General features: G+C 45.9%; 1 protein-coding gene across 1 annotated transcript in view; it reads right to left on the minus strand.

Annotated features, from left to right (window-relative positions):
• Positions 1-834: 834 nt before the first annotated feature.
• The window catches only part of LOC142578385 (putative fatty acyl-CoA reductase CG5065), a 66,767-nt gene continuing 45,623 nt past the window's right edge, over positions 835-21,978 (minus strand). The window contains exons 10-13 of the mRNA XM_075687780.1: positions 20,047-20,286; positions 15,313-15,442; positions 13,117-13,244; positions 835-1,615 (exon numbers count right to left, since the gene is read on the minus strand). Coding sequence (XP_075543895.1) covers positions 1,456-1,615; positions 13,117-13,244; positions 15,313-15,442; positions 20,047-20,286 — 658 coding nt within the window. The 3' untranslated portion in view covers positions 835-1,455. The remainder of the gene's footprint in view (positions 1,616-13,116; positions 13,245-15,312; positions 15,443-20,046; positions 20,287-21,978) is intronic.

The raw sequence follows: 21,978 nt of genomic DNA on the forward strand, positions 1-21,978 counted from the left end.
CTATGCATGCGTTACTGTAGCACCTTGTGCAGTTGTTTACTTCTCGGTGAAAATACGACTTTGCGACAATGTATCGGCATATAATAGGGCTAGAGTGCAAGTCACATTACTCGGCTCGTTGGATGCAGTCCATGCTTGCTTTCATCAGGGGCGCAGATTTTCCACGATTCGATTATGCGGCACGCCGTAGTGGGGGACTCCGAAATAACTTTGACAACCTGGGGATCTTTAACGTGCCTCCAATGCACAGGACCCAGAGCTTTTGCATTTCTCTCCCACCGAAGTGTGGCCGCCACGGCCGGGATTTGATCCCGCTACCTCGTGATTGGCACCGCAACGTCACAACCGCTAAGCCACCACGGCGGGTAAATACATTAGTACCAAAGAATAACTAAAGTTTACAGTGTTTATTTAACCACTACACCTTCAATGGACTAGATTACTGTGCTCAGCTTTATTCAACTCATTCGTTTCGTGATTACAGCCGTCGTTGTAGAGCGGAAGCACCCGAGATTTGAAAAAAGTACCACGTCATTAGGTACTGTCACCCGGCGAAGTTTCTGCCCTATACGAGTTTCAAATGAATACGTGCTCCATGCAGGCCGAATGTATCTATAGACCGCAAGCGAAAACAGTGACGCTAAGCTGACTACCTTGAATATCGTCTCGCGTGCATCGTCATTATCCTATGCAGTCTCCTCACCCTTTACGCTGTACTTTTTTAACAAAAGCGCTGAAGGCCTGAAGAATGGAAATGTGCTCTTTATTGCAATCTTCCAAGACCACATTACAGCGCTAGGCAGACTGGCTTCACCAAATTGGAGACCATGACCCATGACCTTCACTTACGCCGTATTCATATACCTTGTCTGCACGCTGCAACGACAATTCCTTGGAAGCATGTTTCAGGGCACCAAAATCACTGCTCTAAATCGCCTAGTGACGTTGCCCGTTTTCATATACATCTACCGCTTTTTCTGGAGCTCCAAGATATGAAGTCAGCAGGTAATACATTCGTGGAAATAAATCGCTCACATGCCTGCCCTCAGCTCTCCAGCTTTTACACTGACGTTTTAAATACCTAAAGAATCGTAGCTACATAGTAAATGAGAGCCTTCTCGTGTGTTGTCCCCCTCCTGACCGGAGAGAGGGTCAACTGCGCAATGAGACGGTGGCATAAGCAGTCAAAAATTATTTCTTTATCCATGCTATGTGGATATTAGCTTTTCAGAAGTGGTACAGACAAAGCAAAAATATGAGTCTCGTTTCAATCCATCATACATCGCGCTTAAATTTATTATTGTCGCGCGACAATCCTTCGAAGTTTTTCTACTTACATCACTAAGGCTGCGTGAGTTTCAGCGTAGTTGGAGCTACTGCAGCCCAAAACAAGGTCTCAGAGACCACTGGGTAAATGCATGTCAATGAGGATTTAGGCGGTCGCAATGCCTGCTGCTATTTCGGCAGAGTGTCCAGCAGGACCAGTAGCGTTTGACACGTCCGTCTTGCAACCGTCCTCGTGAACGAGTAGAGGCTCCGCACTGCCTGTGTCCTCAGCAGTCGCCACGCAAACAAGAACAGGAGTACCTGAAAAAACAAGCGCAGGACGTAGAGCCTGCGAAGGAAAAAGGATATTGTAATATCGGGATTTTGTTTTTAAGCTTTGCCTCTCCTTTATGAGCCGTATCATCAAGCAAGCTTACTTTACTAGAAGCGCGAAGGCAGTCAAAACTCGGCGCGCATGTGTATGGCTAATTGTTGCATATACAACAGAATATTTTCTTGGATATAATCTATAAGTCCCAAATTGGTTTAAAGCTAGAAGAATTAAGCTTATGCAAATTCATGTAGTGTCTATTATTCCAACGGCGGCTGAACCATCATGTTTGTAGTTCCCATAGACACTATCAATGGATTTCCCTTCAGTATTTTTGAAAAACGCACTGTTAACTGGAGCGAGAACAGCGTTCCAGCATTGCGATTCCGCAATGAGAGCCGGGCGGACGCTCACTAGGGATAACCACATGCTATTGTAGCTCAAAAAAAAACGGAAAAGAAAAACTTTTAGTGACAGACAGAAAGTTTAGCATACATCAACTTGCCCAAGAAAAATGTATCATACACTAAATTTCTTATGCAGTGGGCCCTTCTCTTCCTTGGCAGGCTACAAATTTTTTCCACAATTTTCTTTTTATTTCATCAGTCGTCATTAGTACAGGAGGAGATCCCGGAGTTACACTTTCGATGCGCAAACACTTTCGAGCTACTTAGTGACGGCGACATCTCGGGCAAGGGTTATCGGGTTTTGCGTCCGGAAAAACCTGGTACATCAAGAGTTTCTCACTCTGTTTGGACCTGTTCAACCATCACCCGCCGCGGTCGCTCAATGGTTATGGTGTCGGGCTGCTGAGCACGAGGTTACGGGATCGAATCCAGGCCACAGCGGCCGCATTTCGATGGGGGCGAAATGCGAAAATACCCGTGTGCTTAGATTTAGGTGCACGTTAAAGAATCCCAGGTGGTAAAAATTTCTGGAGTCATCCACTACGGCGTGACTCATAATCAGAAGGTGTGTTTTCACACGCAAAACCCCACAATTTCATTTTTTTTTTGTTCAACCGTCATGGCAAAACATCATCCGGGTGAGCAAGATGCTTCGTTCCGAACTCTGGTCACAGATTCGACTTTACTATGATTGGCTAGGCATACTTTGCTTCTGTCAATACACAGAGTTGCTTGCTTCAAAAAAGCTGAAAAAAACTTCAGACGCGTCATCCACCAATTGACTGAATCTTCGTGGAAAACTACTGTAGTTCAACTACTGAGTCTCCATGAATATACCAAGCAAAAGAAACAGCTGAGCAACAGGCTTCATGTCTTCGGCAACGCCCACGTCGCGGAAGATATCGTCACTGGTCTACAAAAAGAACCCAAATATGAATTTGAGCCAGCAAGTTCAGTGCATGACTTGGCAGCAACGAACAGTCTCATGCCAGGGAAAGCAGTTGCAGAACAGCATGAATGCTTGAAGGTGCTGATTACCTGCATAAGTTTGCTGTGAATCGTAGGTGCAGTGATAAGATATTCCCCATGCAACGTATTTCCAGCAATCTTAAAGCAAAAAATTTGTGTCGTTCGCAAGCCGACAAGGAAGATGGTTTCATCGTTCTGACGAGATGCCTATCAAGCAAAAGCACGTCAAGTGGTAAACAAAAATTTCGCATCCCAAAAAGCCCGGGTATCGCGCGTTAAATAATTGTTTTGCGGTTTTGTCGAGATAACAACATACCTTATGAAGGTTTAGAGAAAAAAGAAAGACAGATTCTTTCACAGTTTCCTTCAGTGCAAAAACGACTAGAACGGATGTTCCTTTCAATGCAATTGTCAGTGAACGTGACAAATGGCAACTCCAGTTCAACAAACTCCTGATAATGTGCCTTAAGAACCTAGAATTGAAAGATCCTCACCTTGCCGCTAACTCGGATGCTATCCCCTCTTTCTTTTTCGTGACAATAACAATATTCGCTTCGTGTTTTCCATTGATATAGAGGACCTGTTCTATTCTATACCGCACCGCGAATTGTTTGCTACTACGTATTGATGATACGTAGATATCGTAGACATCGTAGACATAGACACGTATTGATGACAGAGGTCAACCTGAGATTCAGAATGTTGTTGGTCTGAGTGCTGCTAATTTTTTAGCTTACTGGATGCCTATCCGAGTCGCACTTTTATCATTTTTCACAACCAACTATTCTTGCAAAAGAAGGGATTTTGTATCGGTTCGTATGTAGCACCTTTACTATTGTGAACTATTTCTTTCTGAAATGGGCAGAAGCCTTGACGGCTGTCTCAAGGGCACACATGCGTTAAAAGTTTTCAGATACGTTAATTACTTTATAATTATGATGGACCAACAGTATTCTTTAACCTGTCATAAAGAAATTAACAAAGTTTTGAATCTTTTTAAACTCCATGATAATGGCCTATCTTTTAAGCATGAGCTTCCAACTCACAATGAGCGGCAGTGTTTAGATTTAAACATCAGGTTTTTAAATGAACACGTTAGCTGGCGCTATTCTCCGCGAGCGCAAAAACAGCTCTTGCCTGACGATTCTGCCTACTCGAAAATTGTTAAAAGAGGTATAGCGACGCTCTGCCTAGGGTGCGCGGACGTGTGTTCACCAGCTCCAGTCTAGTTTCAAGCGTCCGGTCCAGCGGCTTTTAAATGCTGAATTTCCTTGTTCGGTCATCATCTCGGTGGCAGAAACGTTGCTGCAGAAGCTCAAGCGTAGCCATAATCCCAAGGGGAGTGAGGGAGGTGAGCAGGATCTCCGAAGAAAGGTTCAGGTGGTACCTTATTACTACACGGTGAGTCACAACTTCAAGAAGCTGGCGAACAGTCAAGAAGGTGGCGAACAGGCATGGAGTGCCTGTTGTGTTATCCGCCCCTAACAAACTGGCTCGCCTATGTAACCTAATCACGAGATTTGCTGTGCAAACCTGAAAACTCAAGCACGCAAAACGCTATGAGGAAAAGTGTTCCACTGCTGTGATTTACCAGATACCGCGAAGTTGGGGGAAAGTCGACTTCGGGCACATCGGCTGTTGTGTGGACGACCGAATGAGGGAACACGCCGACAACTTAAAGGAGGACATACGTGCCCATCTTTATGCGCATTGCGGATCGTGCTGCTGTAAGTCACGTTTTTCTGTGGTGAGAATCCAAGGTAGGAGTAGTGCACCGTGGATGTCGAGAGAGTGAGTGGTATATATGTAGCAAGCTTTGTGCGTAATAAACAGTTGCGAGTGTAGCGCCACCTTTTTCTTCTGTCTATCACTTAGAATCTTTCTTTTGCGGTTTTATCTCCCTACAGTCCCATGTAGCTCCGCAAACACCAACTCGCCCAAGAAAAGTTATTGTACTATGGATAACGCTGAGCGGCTGCGTGCGCTTTGTTAAGATGAGCGCGGCTAAGCGCAGTAAAGAGTAAATTCTCAGCTAAAGCTGACGAATGTGCCGCTGGCACTTTGTTGCAACACCAACTGAAGCACTGTCGATGCACTGAAGCACGAGGGTGTGAAAAGGTGTCAGCGTCACCGGCCAACAAATCATCTGACCAGTTTTATGTTTACACACCTTCAAAATGGAATAATTCAGTCCTGTTCGTTTAAGCAGTTGAGTCGATTATACACCTTCAAGAAAATCTGGGGGCGGAATTCAGAAAGAACACTTTTCGGAATAATTCTTTTTTACTTGAAGACAACGATCACTTATTATTCTGATTATTCTAGTCTCATGATCCGAACCCGAGGTCACTACCTGCCCTAAGTAGACGTATCCCCTTATCACTTCCAGTGGCTCGCTACCTATCGTAAACTGCTGTTCTCTTCTGAGAATAAACATTAGTTTGTTGCAGATTAAATTTTAGACCCACTCTTCGAAAATCATCGAAAAGCAAGTTAGTAAGGTATTCTCCATTAACTCTTATCCCCATTCCTTCCCAATCCAGGTCTCTGGATACCTCCTGTAAACACGCTGCGAATAGCACTGTAGAGATCGTATCTCCCTGCCTGACGCCTTTCTTTATTGGGATTTTGTTGTATTCTTTATTAGGACTACGGTGGCTGTGGAGTTGGTATAGATATCTATCTGTATATTTACATACGGCTCGTATACACCGTTATTACGTAATGCCTCCATGACTGCTGAGGTTTCGACTGAATCAAACGCTTTCTCGTAATCAATGAAAGCTATATATAAGGGTTGGTTATATTCCGCACATTTCTCTATCACCCGATTGATAGTGTGAACATGGTCTATGGTTGAGTAGCCTTTACGGAATCCTGTCTGGTCCTTTGGTTGACAGAAGTCTGTGTTCCTGATTTTATTTGCGATTACTTTTGTAAATACTTTATAAGAAGGAGAGTAAGCTGATCGGTCTAAAATTTTTCATGTCTTTGGCGTCCCCTTTCTTGTGGATTAGGATTATGTAAGCGTTCTTCCATGATTCCGGTACGCTCGAGGTCATGAGGCACTGTGCATATAGGGTGGCCAGTCTTTCTAGAACAATGTTCCCACCATCCTTCAACAAATCTGCTGTTACCTGATCCTCTTCAGCTGCCTTTCCCCTTTGCATAGCTCCCAAGGCGTTTTTACTCCTTCTGGCGTTACTTGAGGGATTTCAAATTCCTCTAGACTATTCTCTCTCACATTATCATAGTGGGTGCTACTGGCACTGTATAAATTTCTATAGAACTCTTCAGCCACTTGGACTATCTCATCCATATTAGTAACGATATTGCCAGATTTGTCTCTTAACGCATACATCTGATTCTTGCCTATTCCTAGTTTCTTCTTCACTGCTTTTAGGCTTCCTCCGTTCCTGATAGCATGTTCAATTCTATCCCTGTTATAGTTCCATATGTCAGCTGTCTTACTCTTGTTGATTAACTTAGAAAGTTCTGCCAATTCTATTCTAGCTGTAGGAGTTAGAGGCTTTCATACATTGGCGTTTCTTGATTAGATCTTTGGTCTCCTGCGATAGCTTACTGCCATCCTGTCTAACGGAGTTACCACCGACTTCTACTGCACAATCCTTAATGATGCCCATAAGAATGTCGTTCATTGCTTCAACACTAAGGTCCTCTTCCTGAGTTAAACCCGAATACCTGTTCTGTAGCTTGATCCGGAATTCCTCTTGTTTCCCTCTTACCGCTAACTCATTGATCGGCTTCTTATGTAGCAGTTTATTCCGTTTCATCCTCAAGTCTAGGCTAATTCGAGTTCTTACCATCCTATGGTCACTGCAGCGCACCTTGGCGAACACGTCCACATCTTGTATGATGCCAGGGTTAGCCAAGAGTATAGGGTCTGTTTCATTTCTAGTCTCGCCATTCGGCCTCCTCCATGTCCACTTTCGGCTATCCCGCTTGCGGAAGAAGGTACTCATTATCCGCACAATATTCTGTTCTGCAAACTCTACTATTAACTCTCCCCTTCTATTCCTATAGCGTATGCCATATTCCCCCACTGACTTATCTCCAGCCTGCTTCTTGCCTACCCTGGCATTGAACTCGCCCATCAGTACAGTGCATTTTGTTTTGAATTTACCCATCGCCGATTCCACGTCTTCATAAAAGCTTTCGACTTCCTGGTCATCATGACTGGATGTAGAGTCGTAGACCTGTACGACCTTCAATTTGTACCTCTCATTAAGTTTCACAACAAGACCTGCCACCCTCTCGTTAATGCTATTGAATTCCTGTATGTTACCAGGTATAATCTTATTATTCAGGAATCCAACTGCTAGTTCTCGTCTCTGCGCTAAGCCCCGGTAGCACAGGACGTGCCCCCTTTTTAGCACTGTATATGCTTCTTTTGTCCTCCTGACTTCACTGAGCCCTATTATATCCCATTTACTGCCCTCTAATTCCTCCAATAGCACTGCTAGACTCGCCCCACTGGATAACGTTCTAGCGTTAAATGTTTCCAGGTTCAAATTACAATGGCGGCCTGTTCGAACCCAGGTATTCTTAGCACCCTGTGCTGCCTCACAGGTCTGACCGCCGCGGTTGTCAGTTGCTTAGCCGCTGGGGACTGAGGGCCGGGGTTTGATTGTTGTATTCATATAGGAGGTTGTGGCCAAGTACTACACGAAGTTGACCAATCCTGCTCTGGTGAGGGAGTGCGTTACCGGTTCTGGTCACTGGGGTCCGGCCTCACTCCGAGCCTGTTTATGCAATTTTTTGAACACGGTGATTTTTTTTTTATCCGGTGGAAAATTGCGTGGCACCGGGCTACGAACCACGGTCCTCTTGCACGCGAGGCGGATGATCTACCTCTACGCCACTGCTGCATCTCTCGTTCTCTCGTGCTGACTATAACGATAGGCTGGCGTCCGCTCTTTCAAAGAAACATAGAGCGCAATTTTACATAGGAATAAGTTGCGCTGCACAGATTACTCGCAAACAACGCGAATGAAGGATGGGGCTAAGCACGAGGCGAAATCGACTCTAGAACCAACTAGAGTTTTCTTCAAGCATGAATGTATGTTTAAACGTAAAAAGAACGAAGATGGGGCCGCAAGAAAGCGCCAGGAGTGGAAACGCGAAAGAAAAATATACAAAAATGTAAACACATCAAACGACGTTCCTTCTTGTTTCAAAAGAAGGGAAAGCTGGGTGAGATGGTGTGGTAGCATGTTAGCAAAGACTTCTTCTTTGCCAACCCCTTCTGTAACCAGTAACCACTGGGCTATGTAAAACCACGTTCCCCCTCCAAAAGCATTATTAACTAGTGACAGCCTGCTTCTTGAGTGTGGGCCTTATTGAGGAAACATTTCTCACGGTAGAATTGTTCGTAAAAGCATGATATAACGTCCAGTCGCGCATGACGTTGAAAGAGAGGGGAAGGCAAGCAGAAAGGCAGTGCAGTTAACCACAGCGATTTGCCATCTACACTATCTACGACGTACTTGAACAAAGTGCACCGAGTGCTTCTGAGGTCCATTTTCCAAGCCTGCAGGTAGGCCACCACTGCTCCTGTCTTTGGATATTCATTACATTGGGGAATTCCAGTGTTGCTACCGTCGTGCATCGAAATCAAACTTTTGTCTCATTGTTGCGTCTGAGCTGTGCATCAGCACCCCTGCCGTCATGGTTTCAGGTGAATATAGTAAGACTAGGTGGCTTGGGAAGCGCGTGCTAAGAAAAAAGAAGAAAGCCACTCTCACTCTAAAGGCATCTCACGTAGAAGGCGCAAACACGCACTGTTGTGCCTCACTGCATTCCTATCCTCGAGGGAACAGGCGCTCTCCATCCCCCCCCCCCCTCGTTCTTCTGAAGTGGTCACCCTTGTGACTGCCTGCGAAGTTCCCCCGAAACTGCCAGCCGCTTTCCGCGGGTCAAACCGAGGAGCTTGGGGGCACATAGCACCTCGACGAATCCACTGAAAGCCTTCAGAATTCCATAGAACTGCTGACGCCTTGCCGCGGAGACCGGTGTTATGTAGCTTGGACTTCTGCCACAGCGACAGAGGAAAGCGACGGGGTTGACGTCAGCACCGATGCTACCTCGTTTCTGTTAAAGGGATATAAGAAAGAATGGGCCCATTGTTACGATAGAGAGTGGCCACCAGCCACCCCGTCCGTCTGGTGCGCTCTTAGATACCGCTACATGTATGCTATTACCTGTTATATGTACATATTGTATAAAGCTTTTCGTCTCCTCTTCGTCTGCTCCAAGTGTCCGTTTCTTGTCTTCGACCCTAAGTTGTAATAACACCGAAGACCGTTGTTTCTCGTTCAGACACCTTCTTTGTTTAAATTTTTCTTGCCTTCTTAGGCAAGTTTTGAGGCATCTCTTTTTCAGACAAATTTAGGTAGATGTATACGAAATCTCTAGAGTTCATTTTTTTAGACAGTGTTTTGAAAGGTTACTAAAGAAGCGCCTCCATCCTCAACAGTTGCCTGAGTCCTGCTTTAGATATCACTGAATGTTCAGCTGAAATTGCGCTTGCTGGTGTGGGTCGCCGCTTCTGCGAATCAACCGTTTGATATTTCCACATTGTTTCCTTATTTTTATTTCATTTCTATGCTTACCCAACGAGAAAACTGTTCCTCGGTCAGTCCGGTAAGACGATCGCTTTCAATATAACGCCCGCAGCGGCGACCGAATTCACGTTCCTGCTGCCTCTCGCATCAGCGCCAACGAAGCGGCGAGAACACAGCGCTCACGGAGCCCTCAGCACATGCCTCCCGCTGCCACTTTCGCAGATCGCTTTCAAGATACGGGCCTACACGTTTCTCTTTAACGCCGCGTAAGCGGGCAGGAACCAGCGCGCCAAGCTATGAGCAGTCCGCAACGTTTGTCGGCATCGCAGATCGCTTTCACGGTACGGTCCGCGCAGTGGTGCCATACGAAGCCACCGCCTGAGTACGTTTGGTCACGGTTCATAACGGTTCAACGTGGACGGATAAGGTACTAGAAAGCCATAACGGGTAATGATAATCTGAGCGTCCCCAGTGCACCTGGCCAACACCACCTAGAGAGCACAAGGCCTTTTCACTCCGATTCATGACGTCATGCTACCAGCCCGACTGCCATCGAACACTCTAAGAACAGTTTACACCCTTTGGCGTGCCCCTTCTGCCACACAACGATAATCGGCATCTGCCTTGATGCGTTTCCTTTCTTTAACGCAGCGAGCCCGGAACTTTCCAGTAACGAACGGCACGCGCGTTATCAGCATAGAACAGTTTACACCCTTTGGAGTACCCCTTCTGATAACGCGCGTGCCGTTCGTTACTGGAAAGTTCCGGGCTCGCAACGTTAAAGAAAGGAAACGCATCAAGGCAGATGAAGATTATCGTCGTGTGGCAGAAGGGGCACGCCAAAGGGTCTAAACCGTTCTTAGAGCGAATCTAATAGGGACGCTCCCGACTAGGCAACAGTGATTTTGACGTCACCGGTCTCATCACGCTAGTCTTGACAATGGAAATTTGGGGCCAGGTAGTATGACGCCATGGATCGCAGTAAACAGGCCTTGTGCTATTTAGGTGGTGTTGACCTGGCGCAGCCACCTGCAGTACTTTGCTTGCGTCATCAATGTACCTTGCGCCGCCGCATGCACCAGTTCGTCTCGCCGCAGCGCTGTTCTTTGTACTGGCCGGATCAAGTGTCATAACATTGAAAAGGACCCTGGGTTGCATGGAGATAGGCAAGTGGCACAATGCCTACACATACTTAGAAGACTCCCAGAGGCGTTCCGGCGCGAATTTTTGTTATTTTCCAATTTGTAGTTATATAGTATTCTCTCATATCTTCTGCCGAAAAGAGGGGGGGGGGGGGGGGCAAACGTTTAAAGGAAACGCAGGCAGGCCTGCTGAGGTAACAGAATCTAGCCTACTGCTTTGCTACTACATGTCACTGTTACACCGCACATACATAGTAGTGTAGTAAGTTTATGTATTCGCAATAGGACGCCGCACTGAAGGTGACGTAGCCACATATTTCCAAGGAAGACACTCTTAGGTCCATAAATCTGCGTGGGAGCAAGAAAATCCATAACCTTGTCGGAGTGGAACCTCAACTGCTCGTGAACAGAAAGCGTGACTCTTCATTCCGCCAAATGCAGCAGCCGAGCAAAAGCTATTCTTTACTTTCCGCGCAGAGTAGTCCATGACGGCCAGCGCCCGTCTGTTAACCAAACTGAACTGCCTGAATGACGTTTCACCAGTGGCAGCGTTGGATTCTTGCTTTGTGCCAAATCTCGCTTAGCCCAGTCACCTACGATCTTACCTACCTAGAACTCAGTAATACCAAGGTCGAACAAGCCGATACCCTTCTCCGTACTACCTACAAGGATGCCGTCGGTCTATACCAAAAGGAACACCGACGGGTCGGCTTCTAGCCTTCGGGATCTACAACACTTCCAACGCTCTGAAAGCCACGGTCCTCAATTCCCATCGAGAAAGTCGCCTGTCCGTGGGTTGGCGTGGCCAACCATAAATTGGGGGTGGGCCAACTGAAAATTTGGTGATGGGCTAACTTGAAATTTGGGGGTGGCCAACTTGAAATTTGGTTGTGGACTAACATGGGATTTCGGGTTGGCCCAATGCCCACTTGAACACTGCTGAGCGTACTTCGAGTTATGAACACCTCGCGGGCAGGCGAGTGCGTTGAACGCTTGGCGCTTTTTCACTGGGCCTTACCGAGGTGCATTCAGAACTCAGACGAGAGCTTGCGTGGTCAAAGAACGCGCGCATAATACAGGGGAGGTATTCTGTAAGAGTGCACCTAATGGGCATGTCCATTTCGTCTGGGAGCTTAAGTGCTGTGGCGCTTGGCTGCTGTGGACGCCCAGCCCAGCCCAGCCAATCAGAACTACAACAGCAGCCAAAAGGAACATGTACACTAAGTGTACTCTTACAGAATACCTACCCAGGCTTGCAAGAGCGACAGCGAGGGTAAGATGAAATGGCGGCGAAGCCTCCTCCCCTCGCGCAACGCCTCACACGCTTGTGCGGCAGCTGCTGTTTCCTTTCTGCCGCCCTGCTCCGTAAAGGCGTGCTCGTGCCCGGCGTTCTGGCTAAATTGGTACTACTGCACTGAAGGGGCCGGATGCGGCGAGAAAATCTCACAATTGTCTACTAACGCCTAAGCATTCTTTGCCAGCGGAAAGGCCATAGATATGCGCCATAGGAAAGCCGCATGAGCAAGAAAAAACAAGTAAGCAAAACTGAGAAAAATGAAGTCATGGCCGTGCCAAATAAAATTTCTAAGAATTTCTGTAGCTTTTCTGTTCCGCCATGAAAGGATGTGGAAGCTACGCTGCTGGTTTCACAGTGAAGGCCAACGGCACTGGTAATGCAGACAGCAGTGACGCATTAGCATTAAGCCAGCGATCAACGACGGTAATGTTCATACCGTCACCGAATGGGTCGGCGAGAGTCACTTTATTTACGACTCTATGTTCAGCTAGTAGCTGCTCATGAAGGGCCTTTGCAGTTCCCGTTTTTGTATAACCTGTGACCTTAATACAAAGGTAAGTACTATATTCGAAAGGAATACTTTATTTCAGTTTACAGTGGCTCGTGTGAGAAACCATGTCGACAGCGACTTCGTTTATTAATTTTGTCTCATTAACATGCGCTAATGTTCCCTCATAAAAATTAACAGCGTAATTATGGAACTCGTCTCCCCCTGTCCGCCGTCCTCCAATGTCTCAAGAAAGCTGTACAAGCATTATGCGAGTAAATATGGTAGATACGTCACAGAGGGGCTGAATGAAACAAAATTCCGAGGCCAGTCATACACACTGAGCATAATAATGGCTGCGCCATTCTGTATCTTGGCTTTAGAATACCAGGTGCATCACGTAGATCGCCATGACCAGAAGAGTAGGGGAGCCGTTAAGGGTCTTAACAAGCATTTAAAAGGGGCCTTCACTATCATTTTAATTGTTTCTAAACAGTTTGAACAAACTGCAAAATTACTTTCCATTTGCTTGCAAATGATTCACTTGTTTTCACAGCGGCACCTGTGAAATATCATTCCAGTAGCTTAGGCACGCTCAGCATCAACAGCTTGAGTTTTTGAACATGAACTTACCGCCTCAGGCGTTTCCGTGCTTCATCTTGTTTGAAATCTTCAGCCTTGAATAGGTATTTCCGAATACCTATTATGTAATTTTTCCAGTACTGGCCCCACGCGAGACTTCGAACGTCGAAATCAAACAGCTGAAAAGTAAATATTCCTACTTTAAGGCATCTTCAAGGCATCACTGCATACAATCTGTCATACTTGATAAAATATGAAAGTGGCTTTTTCTCGCCGTTATCTTACGCTGTTATATCGTAGCGTTCTCTACTAACAAATGAAACGACCTATCTTTTTCTGCGATGTTCAACATTGCCCTCCCGAAGAAGCAGCAGCAGCTGTAGTCGTTGGCTTAAACGAAATAATACTTTGCGGACGAAAATTTTAACAACTACAAGCGCGCGCATAACGGAACAGTAAGAGCACTCGGCAAGCACTCCCTCCCGTTACAGTAGCTACCGAGTGCTCGCCAATCAACCTTGGCCCCGGCAAAGCGCACGCCTCGCGAACGAGCACTTCCTGCAATGGCCTGGAGCAGCCTCCCAGATATTGAGCTCCGTCGACTTATAAAATCTTCGCGACGCATGCGCCAAGATGCGCAGAGCACCAAGTGGCTACTTTGCCACCATCTCAGCTGCAGTGTCATGCAGCGGTGGATGTTTATCGATCGTTGTGGGGAAGAATCGATAACATGTCGACAATGTGTGTGTGTGTGATAACTTTATTTGGAATCCGGCGATTAGGAGGCCCGAGCCTGGGGCCGCCTAGATGGCCACTGGGAGCTGCTGCTCCCGTGCGGCTTCCTTGGCTCTCTGGACGGCCCGAAGTTGGTCTTGGAGTTCTGAGCTGAGCAGCACGGCCGACCACCGCACCCGTAGATTTTCTGGGGAGACTGCCGTCTTATTTTGGCATATTTCACATCCCCACAAGATGTGTTGAAGGGTGGCTCTAACAGACTTGCATAGCTTGCACATATGGCTCTCGTATATGTCGGGATAGAAAGTTTTTAGTTGCGCGGGACTCGTATAACATGTCGACAATCCCCGCGAATATTTCTAAAGCCAATGCCGTTTGCTGGAACAAAATGTAGTTCTGGTAATAATGAGCACAAGGACAGCTTTAATACCAGAATCTGTTCATGTATATTAGTTTACGGCACGACCAGCGTATAAGGGCCACAACCAAGGTAATTGCAACAGCTCTTACGGGACGCACAAATAAGGATGAATTTATATGAACGCATGAATTTATATTGACTCCGGCAAAACGTTTATTATATCCTTGACATTCATTAAGGAAGCTTTGCTTCCAGATGGAGCCTCTATTTAGTTCTCAAACAGTGGCTTACAGTGGAAAATGCATAGTGCAACTTATGACAGTAGTGAATGAACTTTGAAAGCAGTACGCTTGGTTTGTTGAACGATTGAATGGTTGATATACGATGTGTTAACACACGGGACACTATAGTGAAACGGTTATTCATACACCGCTTCGCACATTGACACTGTTACGGTTGACGTGTAGCACCCCGTGCAACAAGGACGATCGACCACTATGCCTCATTGAAATGAAGGGGGAATTCCCAATCTGTTATGACTGTCTCGAGTGGAGTGCCGGTCGGGCGGACGCCCCAAATTGTTCACAGCCCCTTTGTGTGTGTGCGGGAGAACCATTTTCACAAACGGTGCGACTCAAAGAGGGACCCCTTCCTCGAACTGTCAAGCTCTACAGGAGAACTTCCGAGAACAAACGTCACCTGCTGAATGCCACCTGCGGAGGCGAGCCCGTCTAGGCTCACCGTAGAAAGTGGGACCAGCCGCAAAACAACGTCACCTGAGAAACTGCAACAGCCCCCCTTCCACAACGAGACGCAGTGCTGGTCACGTGACGTTGATGTGTGCAAGATCCCGCCTACATTTTAGGGGGCCTATTTAAGGGGCCCCGCAATGTACTTTCATTTTCATTTCCTTCTTCTCATCTTTCACCAACCATTGAATAAACCGTGCAAGTTTCGCACTAGAAGTCGTCTCGTCCATGCCTGGTCGCCATGATCTACCGAATGCCTGCAGCCCGACGACAACGCCACGCTACCCAATAGAAATGTCGGTCGAGCTTCGATAAACAGGCGTCACAAGAACTGATCGGCAGCGGTGAGGTACGCTACCCTGGAGAACGCAATAGCACTCAACGTGTTGCGCGTGGACTTGCCTTCGCATCCGTGGGAGAGAGTAGACGTGCGAGCTCCAAGACATTGTCTGTCCTGAACATCCAGCCGCGAGTGGTGAAAAACTGCACAGTATCTATGGCTTTACGAACCTTCAGGTATTGGCGTACAAACCTGCAAAAGATTATATAGAAGATCAGGGAACGTTTATTGCCGTACCGAGGCAACTTTTCTTAGCAATGTTGCGAAAGTTGCACAGTCTGAGTAGTATCGTTTGCCTGCGTAGTTGAAGGTTGTACGTACCGACGTACGTATCTCTGTGTTAGGGCTGCAACTCAATATAGAACAACAATTTCGGTCAATTGACTGATTTCAATATGTTTATGGAGTTTATGTATTGCCTTTTGTACGTAGCTCAACCTTACTTCTTGAGCTAGGTTATCGAAACGACGTAAATTATTTTCAAGATAAACTTAAATTGACAAAGTTCCAGTAATGAACTTTCTAACCCAGTACCTTACCGTATATATTCGATTTACTAATTGTAGCCATCGAGGTTGTAAGCCATATCGTCGTTGAACGAATTTTCTGGATGACAGCAATCTCGTGGAGCGCTTTTGTTGAGACTTGCAAAACAAACGTGCGTTTTTGCTCATGTCGGACAGTCAATACCTCGAAACTACTATTCGCCATTAATCGTAGTTGTCTTAAAGTAAATGGCCATAGTTAACTAGGGAAATTTTGGTATTTAGTCAATTATGGATTTTCATATCTTCTGCAAGCATTGTTCCCGTTTTCTAGCAGTCTACTATATAGCTCAATGATTAGGATTGTGCGTTCGTTACAGGCGTCTTTCTAGTAACAGTGCAAAAAGGAAACACCAGGTACCTATTTCTACACGGTGTGCCACATAACTTGAGCCAAGAATTTAAAAGTGAAAGGCGCGTCGGAAGCGAATTGAACCGAACGTACATTATTTGCAATAGCCTATAATAACAGAGACATTTCTTTTCGTTTTCCCCATAACTCACTAATTAATTAGGTTTAATTACCGAACTTTTTAATTATAGGCTGAGGACCCCAAGTATGATACCCAGATTTGTAGAGCCCCTCCAGAAACCATCGAACGATTTGTTTTCTTTACGATACGTCTCACGTAGTCCTTTTTCCGGGTTGCATGAGAGCCCACGAAATATGAAAAAAGCCACGTGACGGAGCGCTTGCGTAGTGGTATCGTGCTGCTCTCACGCGTGCGTTCAGGGAACAAGGTCGACTCACGTCGGATGACGGCGAATATGCATGCTGCTGGCCGAGCGTTACGGATCAGATAAAGAACGCCCTGCCGCTTCCTCGGCACCAGTCACAATAGTGCCGACCTTGTTCACCGAACGCACGCTTGAGAGCAGCAAAATACCACTGCGCAATTGCACGACCACGTGGCTCTTTTCATATTTCGCGGGCTTCTTTTGCAACCCAGAAAAAACGACTACCTGAGACGTATCTTAAAAGAAACAACTCAATCGGTAGTTTCTGAAGGTGCTCTACAAGTCTGCGTATTATGCCTGGCGTCCTAAGCGAATAATTGAAAAGTTAGGTAATTAAACTGAATTAATTAGCGAGTTATGGGGAACACAAAAAATATCTATGTTACTATAGGCTATTGCGATTTGACACTTAACAACTACTGCGCGTTTGTTTTGGAGCAATACTAGCTAAACAACTATCTAAACTAACTTACAACAGCTGGAATAAGTTCACGCGTTCTTGTGCTGTTGACGCTTTATTGTGTGTTTTTGTAGACGCCGGTGCTGGTTCTTATTTTTCTTTTTAATTTTGCATTTACGTCTTAGTTCGTTTAACAGAAATTCGCGAGACAGACAGGAAATGCAGACGATCCAATTCAGCGGCCGGGTTGCTTGTCACATTCCCTTCGCGGTTGTGACAATCCTTAACGCAGCAGTATCTGCGCTTGTTCTTTTTGTTCACACTTCTCACGGAGGAGCGGCCAAGAGGCCAAGGTGAATCCATTGGAAAATTGGAAAAGCAGGATTTCAGGCGCGCCTTAGCGCACCACGGACAATAGTGAAATGAAGGTGAGGTCCTACTCGCGGGTGCTCACCGCCACTGATAGGTGGCGCGACATGTACAGACAAATTTCATTGCAGGGTGCCCATAATAAAAATTTGTGTGTGGATAGTGTAACCCTATCGAGCCCTTTCGTAGGAATACCACATCGTTCTGCCAACTCTTCTTTGCTGAGGATCTATTTTACAGGCATATTTCAGCTTTCTTTGCACGCCGCCATTATTTTTGGCCAGTCACCACGAGCCAAGCAAGGGAAAGCGGACCAACTGCAGACGCCGGCACCGCCTTCCTCATCCAGTTATCTGCTTTCACTGAGCTAGATCGGCCCTATCGAATCCCTCAGCCTGATTCTCGCCTCTTCTCAGCCAATTAGATTAGAAATATCGCACAATGTAAGCAATGTCATTAGCCTTGAAAGAAAACAAAAGTAAACTTCTATAAACAAGGAAAGGGTTTCATTGGGCCCTTCAAACAAAGCTGCAGCTTACCGGCTAATGTCTTTCTTGGTGTTTACTTAAATTTAACGTCAGAAGAGTGAAATAAAAACCGATTGGAAATGTTTTTGTTATAGGGCCTCGTGCTTGTAGACCTCCTGATTTTTTTAATAACACCTTTCGTTTTGCTCACATCAACTCGTTCAAATGCAGTTTAAATTTTGTTCGTTTTAGAATTCAGTCTTAGTTTATTCCATGCAATTCAAATAATTGAATATGCTTCGCCGCCATATGTCAGCACTTTTCAAATGTGTGAGTTGCATTGCCTGTATGATTGTTTTCTTTTTGCTAGTGCTTGTCCTGTCATTTGTTTATTTCACTGATATTTCTATTTTACTTCTCTTTCTGTGGACTTATGCAAGGAGTTTTTCTATGCGTGTTTTTATCTGTGTCTAAAGAAATCACTAAATGAAACTAATGTATGTAAAAACAGATAACTCGAATTTCACCTCAGGAACGACATGAGCTGCCCTGCCTTTTGCTGTGGTTTCTGCTGTAGTGCAAACGCAATACTACTACCCGACCTGTTGCTACCTCATTGCACACTTCTGCAGAGCATGCTCGTAATGCCATATCGCTACTAGACATGGCACACCAAATAGGTCTTGGCAAACCATGTCACTCCACCTCGCAGGGCACGCATAACTGGCGTCCCCCCTCTCCACTTCATTACATTCCTTGCTTTCTCGCGTTACTTCACTTATCATGTTGTCATTTCAGTCTATCCGAAAGTTGTTGTCACCCTACCAGTCTCTGTAGTGCGAAGCTACAGGAAAACCCGTACGAGTATCTAAGAAAGATGGGCTTCTCGTCAAAAAAAGCCATTTCCGATTAACTGGGGATAAAAGCAGGGAACAACGCCTTTCCAAGGTGGCCGCTCTGCCATCTGGACTAAAGAGGAGGCTGGTAGATCAAAGGCGACGCCTAATTATTCAATGCCTAGAAGCACAGACACCGAATATGGCAAATAAGTTCTACGTATATGCGCAAGGTGGTAGAAGAAGGGTCGTACTACTGCCACCTACGTGATATTTCTTTTTTTTTGCCAATCGTGTGTTGTCACCACCAATTCCAAATTATCGATTAAAAAGACACACAGCGTCTACACTGTGCGGCATCTGCACACTGTTTGGCTAATCTACGCTTTCTTTCTTCTGAAAAAGAACTAGAACCTCTAACATTGGCAGCTTCCCGTGCTTTCTGCAAGCGCCTTCTTCCGTTCAGCAAGATGCGCGAAGGGCAGCCACAGGTGGCTTACAAAATTGCTTATGTTTATGTAAGATAAAATTAAGCACTCACGTGAATCAAATTTTCCTATGAACCAATGTCTGCCATTATTTAAGCTTGATGGCGAAGGTGATCGCAGAACAGCGTGAGTCACACAAGAGCAGGCGAAGTGCAGACATTATGCGAACATCTATATTCCTGAGCCTACAGTTCCTTCACTTAGAAACGGCACAATTGAGTGGCGAACGCATTCCATATAAACATTGCTGGTACGGTGGAATATGTAGCACAAGAGATTCGTTGAGATAGAGCGAAGTTTCTAAATGCAAGTTTGGCAGTGAGCGAAACTATAGTGTTGATAGTAAAAAAAAAAAAGACTGTGTAGTGCTCGACTATATGGCCAATAAAATTAAACGAATGTGAAGAGATAGGCACCGTTATTCCTTGTAAGAATGCTTGAACCGAAGTTATGCCCCAACAAACATGTAGGAAAGGCGTGTTCTTTGCTGCAGGCGCACGAATAGGCAATCCTTTGGCATGTTCTCCATTTACATTTGTCATATCAGCTGTGCTCGGGTTCTTTTTGATTTCGACGAAAAATAGAACATAAAGCACTAAGACATCGATAAGTTTAAGTATGAATATATAAACCTAATATGCTAGGCATAAGCGGTCCTGTGAACTTTCATTGCCACTGAATTAGAATCACTGAATATGCAGCTTTGTTTAAAGCACAGATTGTTCTCAAGAGGTTTTTTTCAAACAAAGGAAGTTGAAAAGACAGTGGCGCATGTGTGTTGTAATACCCCACGCTCTAAAAACCATATCCCTTCGATTGACATAATTGTACTGTGACAACTGGCCTACTTAGTGTTTAGTGGAGGGTAAAATTTCTGCTAGAAAAGCAAAAGACAAAGGAATAAAAATGACAACCCAGTATAGTATGTGTCAAGTTATGTTCATGGTACTAACCTCGGCTTCTGTCCGTATAGCTGCAGGGCCAGATCTATGACGCATGCGGGCAGATAATACATACACCAGAGGTTCACTTCGTGCCACAGCTGAGAGTTTGTCATAGTAAATTTGGGGAAGCGAATGGCATCAGGAAGTGGGTGCCGCAGAATGTTCCTCTGCGTCGCAGCGGCCAAATCGGCCCATGTGCGATTCTTCAGGGCGCCGCTGGTGCAATGGTAAACCTTCATGTTCCTGGGTCTGCAAAAAGGGCAGCTACCTTATCAAATTGAAGCAGAGAAATGAGAACACTTTTAAAAGTGCAGCAAAATGACTGACGCCGACCACAGACGTACACGAGTATCAGTAATAGGTACCGTATATTAAGCTCGCTATAGTTGGAATGCAACTATCTTGCTTTATGACAAGGGTTTAGGTGAAGAACGTTGCGTTGTGTGTGCTGGTAAGTAGAACTGCATGGACTCGTCGTTAGAGGAATATCGCTTTGGCAATTCTACGAGTCGCCTGCTTCACTCCGCTAATGTTAAACTAAAAAACCATGGAATTTACTTGACAAAATCACGATATGATTATGAGGCATGCAGTAGTGCTGAACTGCGGATTGATTTTGACCAGATGGAGTTCTTTAACGTGGACGCGATGCATGAAACACGGATATGCTTGCATTTCACCCCCATCGAAGTGCGGCCGCCGCGGCTGGGATGGATCCCGTACCCTCATGCGTAGCAGCGCAACATCACAGCCACTAAGCCACAGCGGAAACCACAGCTCAACCAGCCGCAATATAGACTCTTCGGGCACACTTATCCTGAGTTACTACTTGCTGCAGGAAGTTTGAAAAAATGAGCCTTTACGAATTCGTTTCTCTTTCAGTTTAGAATGGCGTACGAAATTGTCTTTGTGAGCGCACCCTTGCACGGGTTCTGTGTGACTGTTTTCGATACAACGCATAGAGACGATCGCTCGCAACTTGTTGAGACCACTGCCAGAAAATTATTTTCGAATGCCGACCTCGTAAGTTACTGCAGGAGAGGGCGACAAAGGCCTTATTATAATTCATAGAAACTACCAACCAGCGCAATCGGCTTTAGCACTGGGTGTTCTTAACCGTCGTCCTGTATACTGAACGTGTGCAACGTCATTTCTTTGCTGACTTTTTTAGTATAGCCACTCTCCTTTGTTCCTTGTTTTTCTGTTGTGAACTACCAATAGCACCAATGAATTTGTATGTTGCATAGAATGAAAATTGTGTATCCTCTGTCCTTGACAAATCAACTTCCCTGCAAGTCTGTGTGTGTGTGTGTGTGTGTGTGTGTGCGTGTGCGTGTGCGTGGCACGTTGAAGGAGACGGCGAAGACCCAGGCCATGATTTCGTGTTGCTGGCTGACACTCACGCTCACAAACCCAAAATTAAAGCTTTAGAGCCCAAGCACTACTCTCGAAACACAGCTTGTCTAGCGAATTAACGTGTTTTGACAAATACCCGTGCTGAAATATCTTATCTCACATTTCGGAGGACGCGAGCAGCAGCGAGCGCAGTAGCGAGAGCTTCATGGGCGCACTTGCTATGGCAACGTGGATGTTTGGCACGCCAGTCCCCATGCTCCTTTGCGAAACACACCAGGTGATTTCCGCCACACTTTCTTCAATTCATCCAGGCTGGCCGGGCCCTTTCCTACGCTGTCCTTCCACCGTGGCAGCCATCCAGTTTAGGACAGCAAATGGGATGTTCTGTTCAAGTCAATCTCCCCGCGTACCGCCTTTGCTTTCTTCGATCACTTTCTCTCTCTCAGCAACAAAGGCTCATCGCCCAGAAGATGCAATGTCAATACTCGCCCTCCTCCTCACGCACTCCATTGGCTGCTACTTTGGTCGTGGGGAGTGCGTTCGCGGCAAGTGCATTTTCCTGTGCACAAAAAGTATCATAGGAAC

Source organism: Dermacentor variabilis, chromosome 4 (genome assembly GCF_050947875.1).
Source record: "Dermacentor variabilis isolate Ectoservices chromosome 4, ASM5094787v1, whole genome shotgun sequence".
NCBI lineage: Eukaryota > Metazoa > Arthropoda > Arachnida > Ixodida > Ixodidae > Dermacentor > Dermacentor variabilis.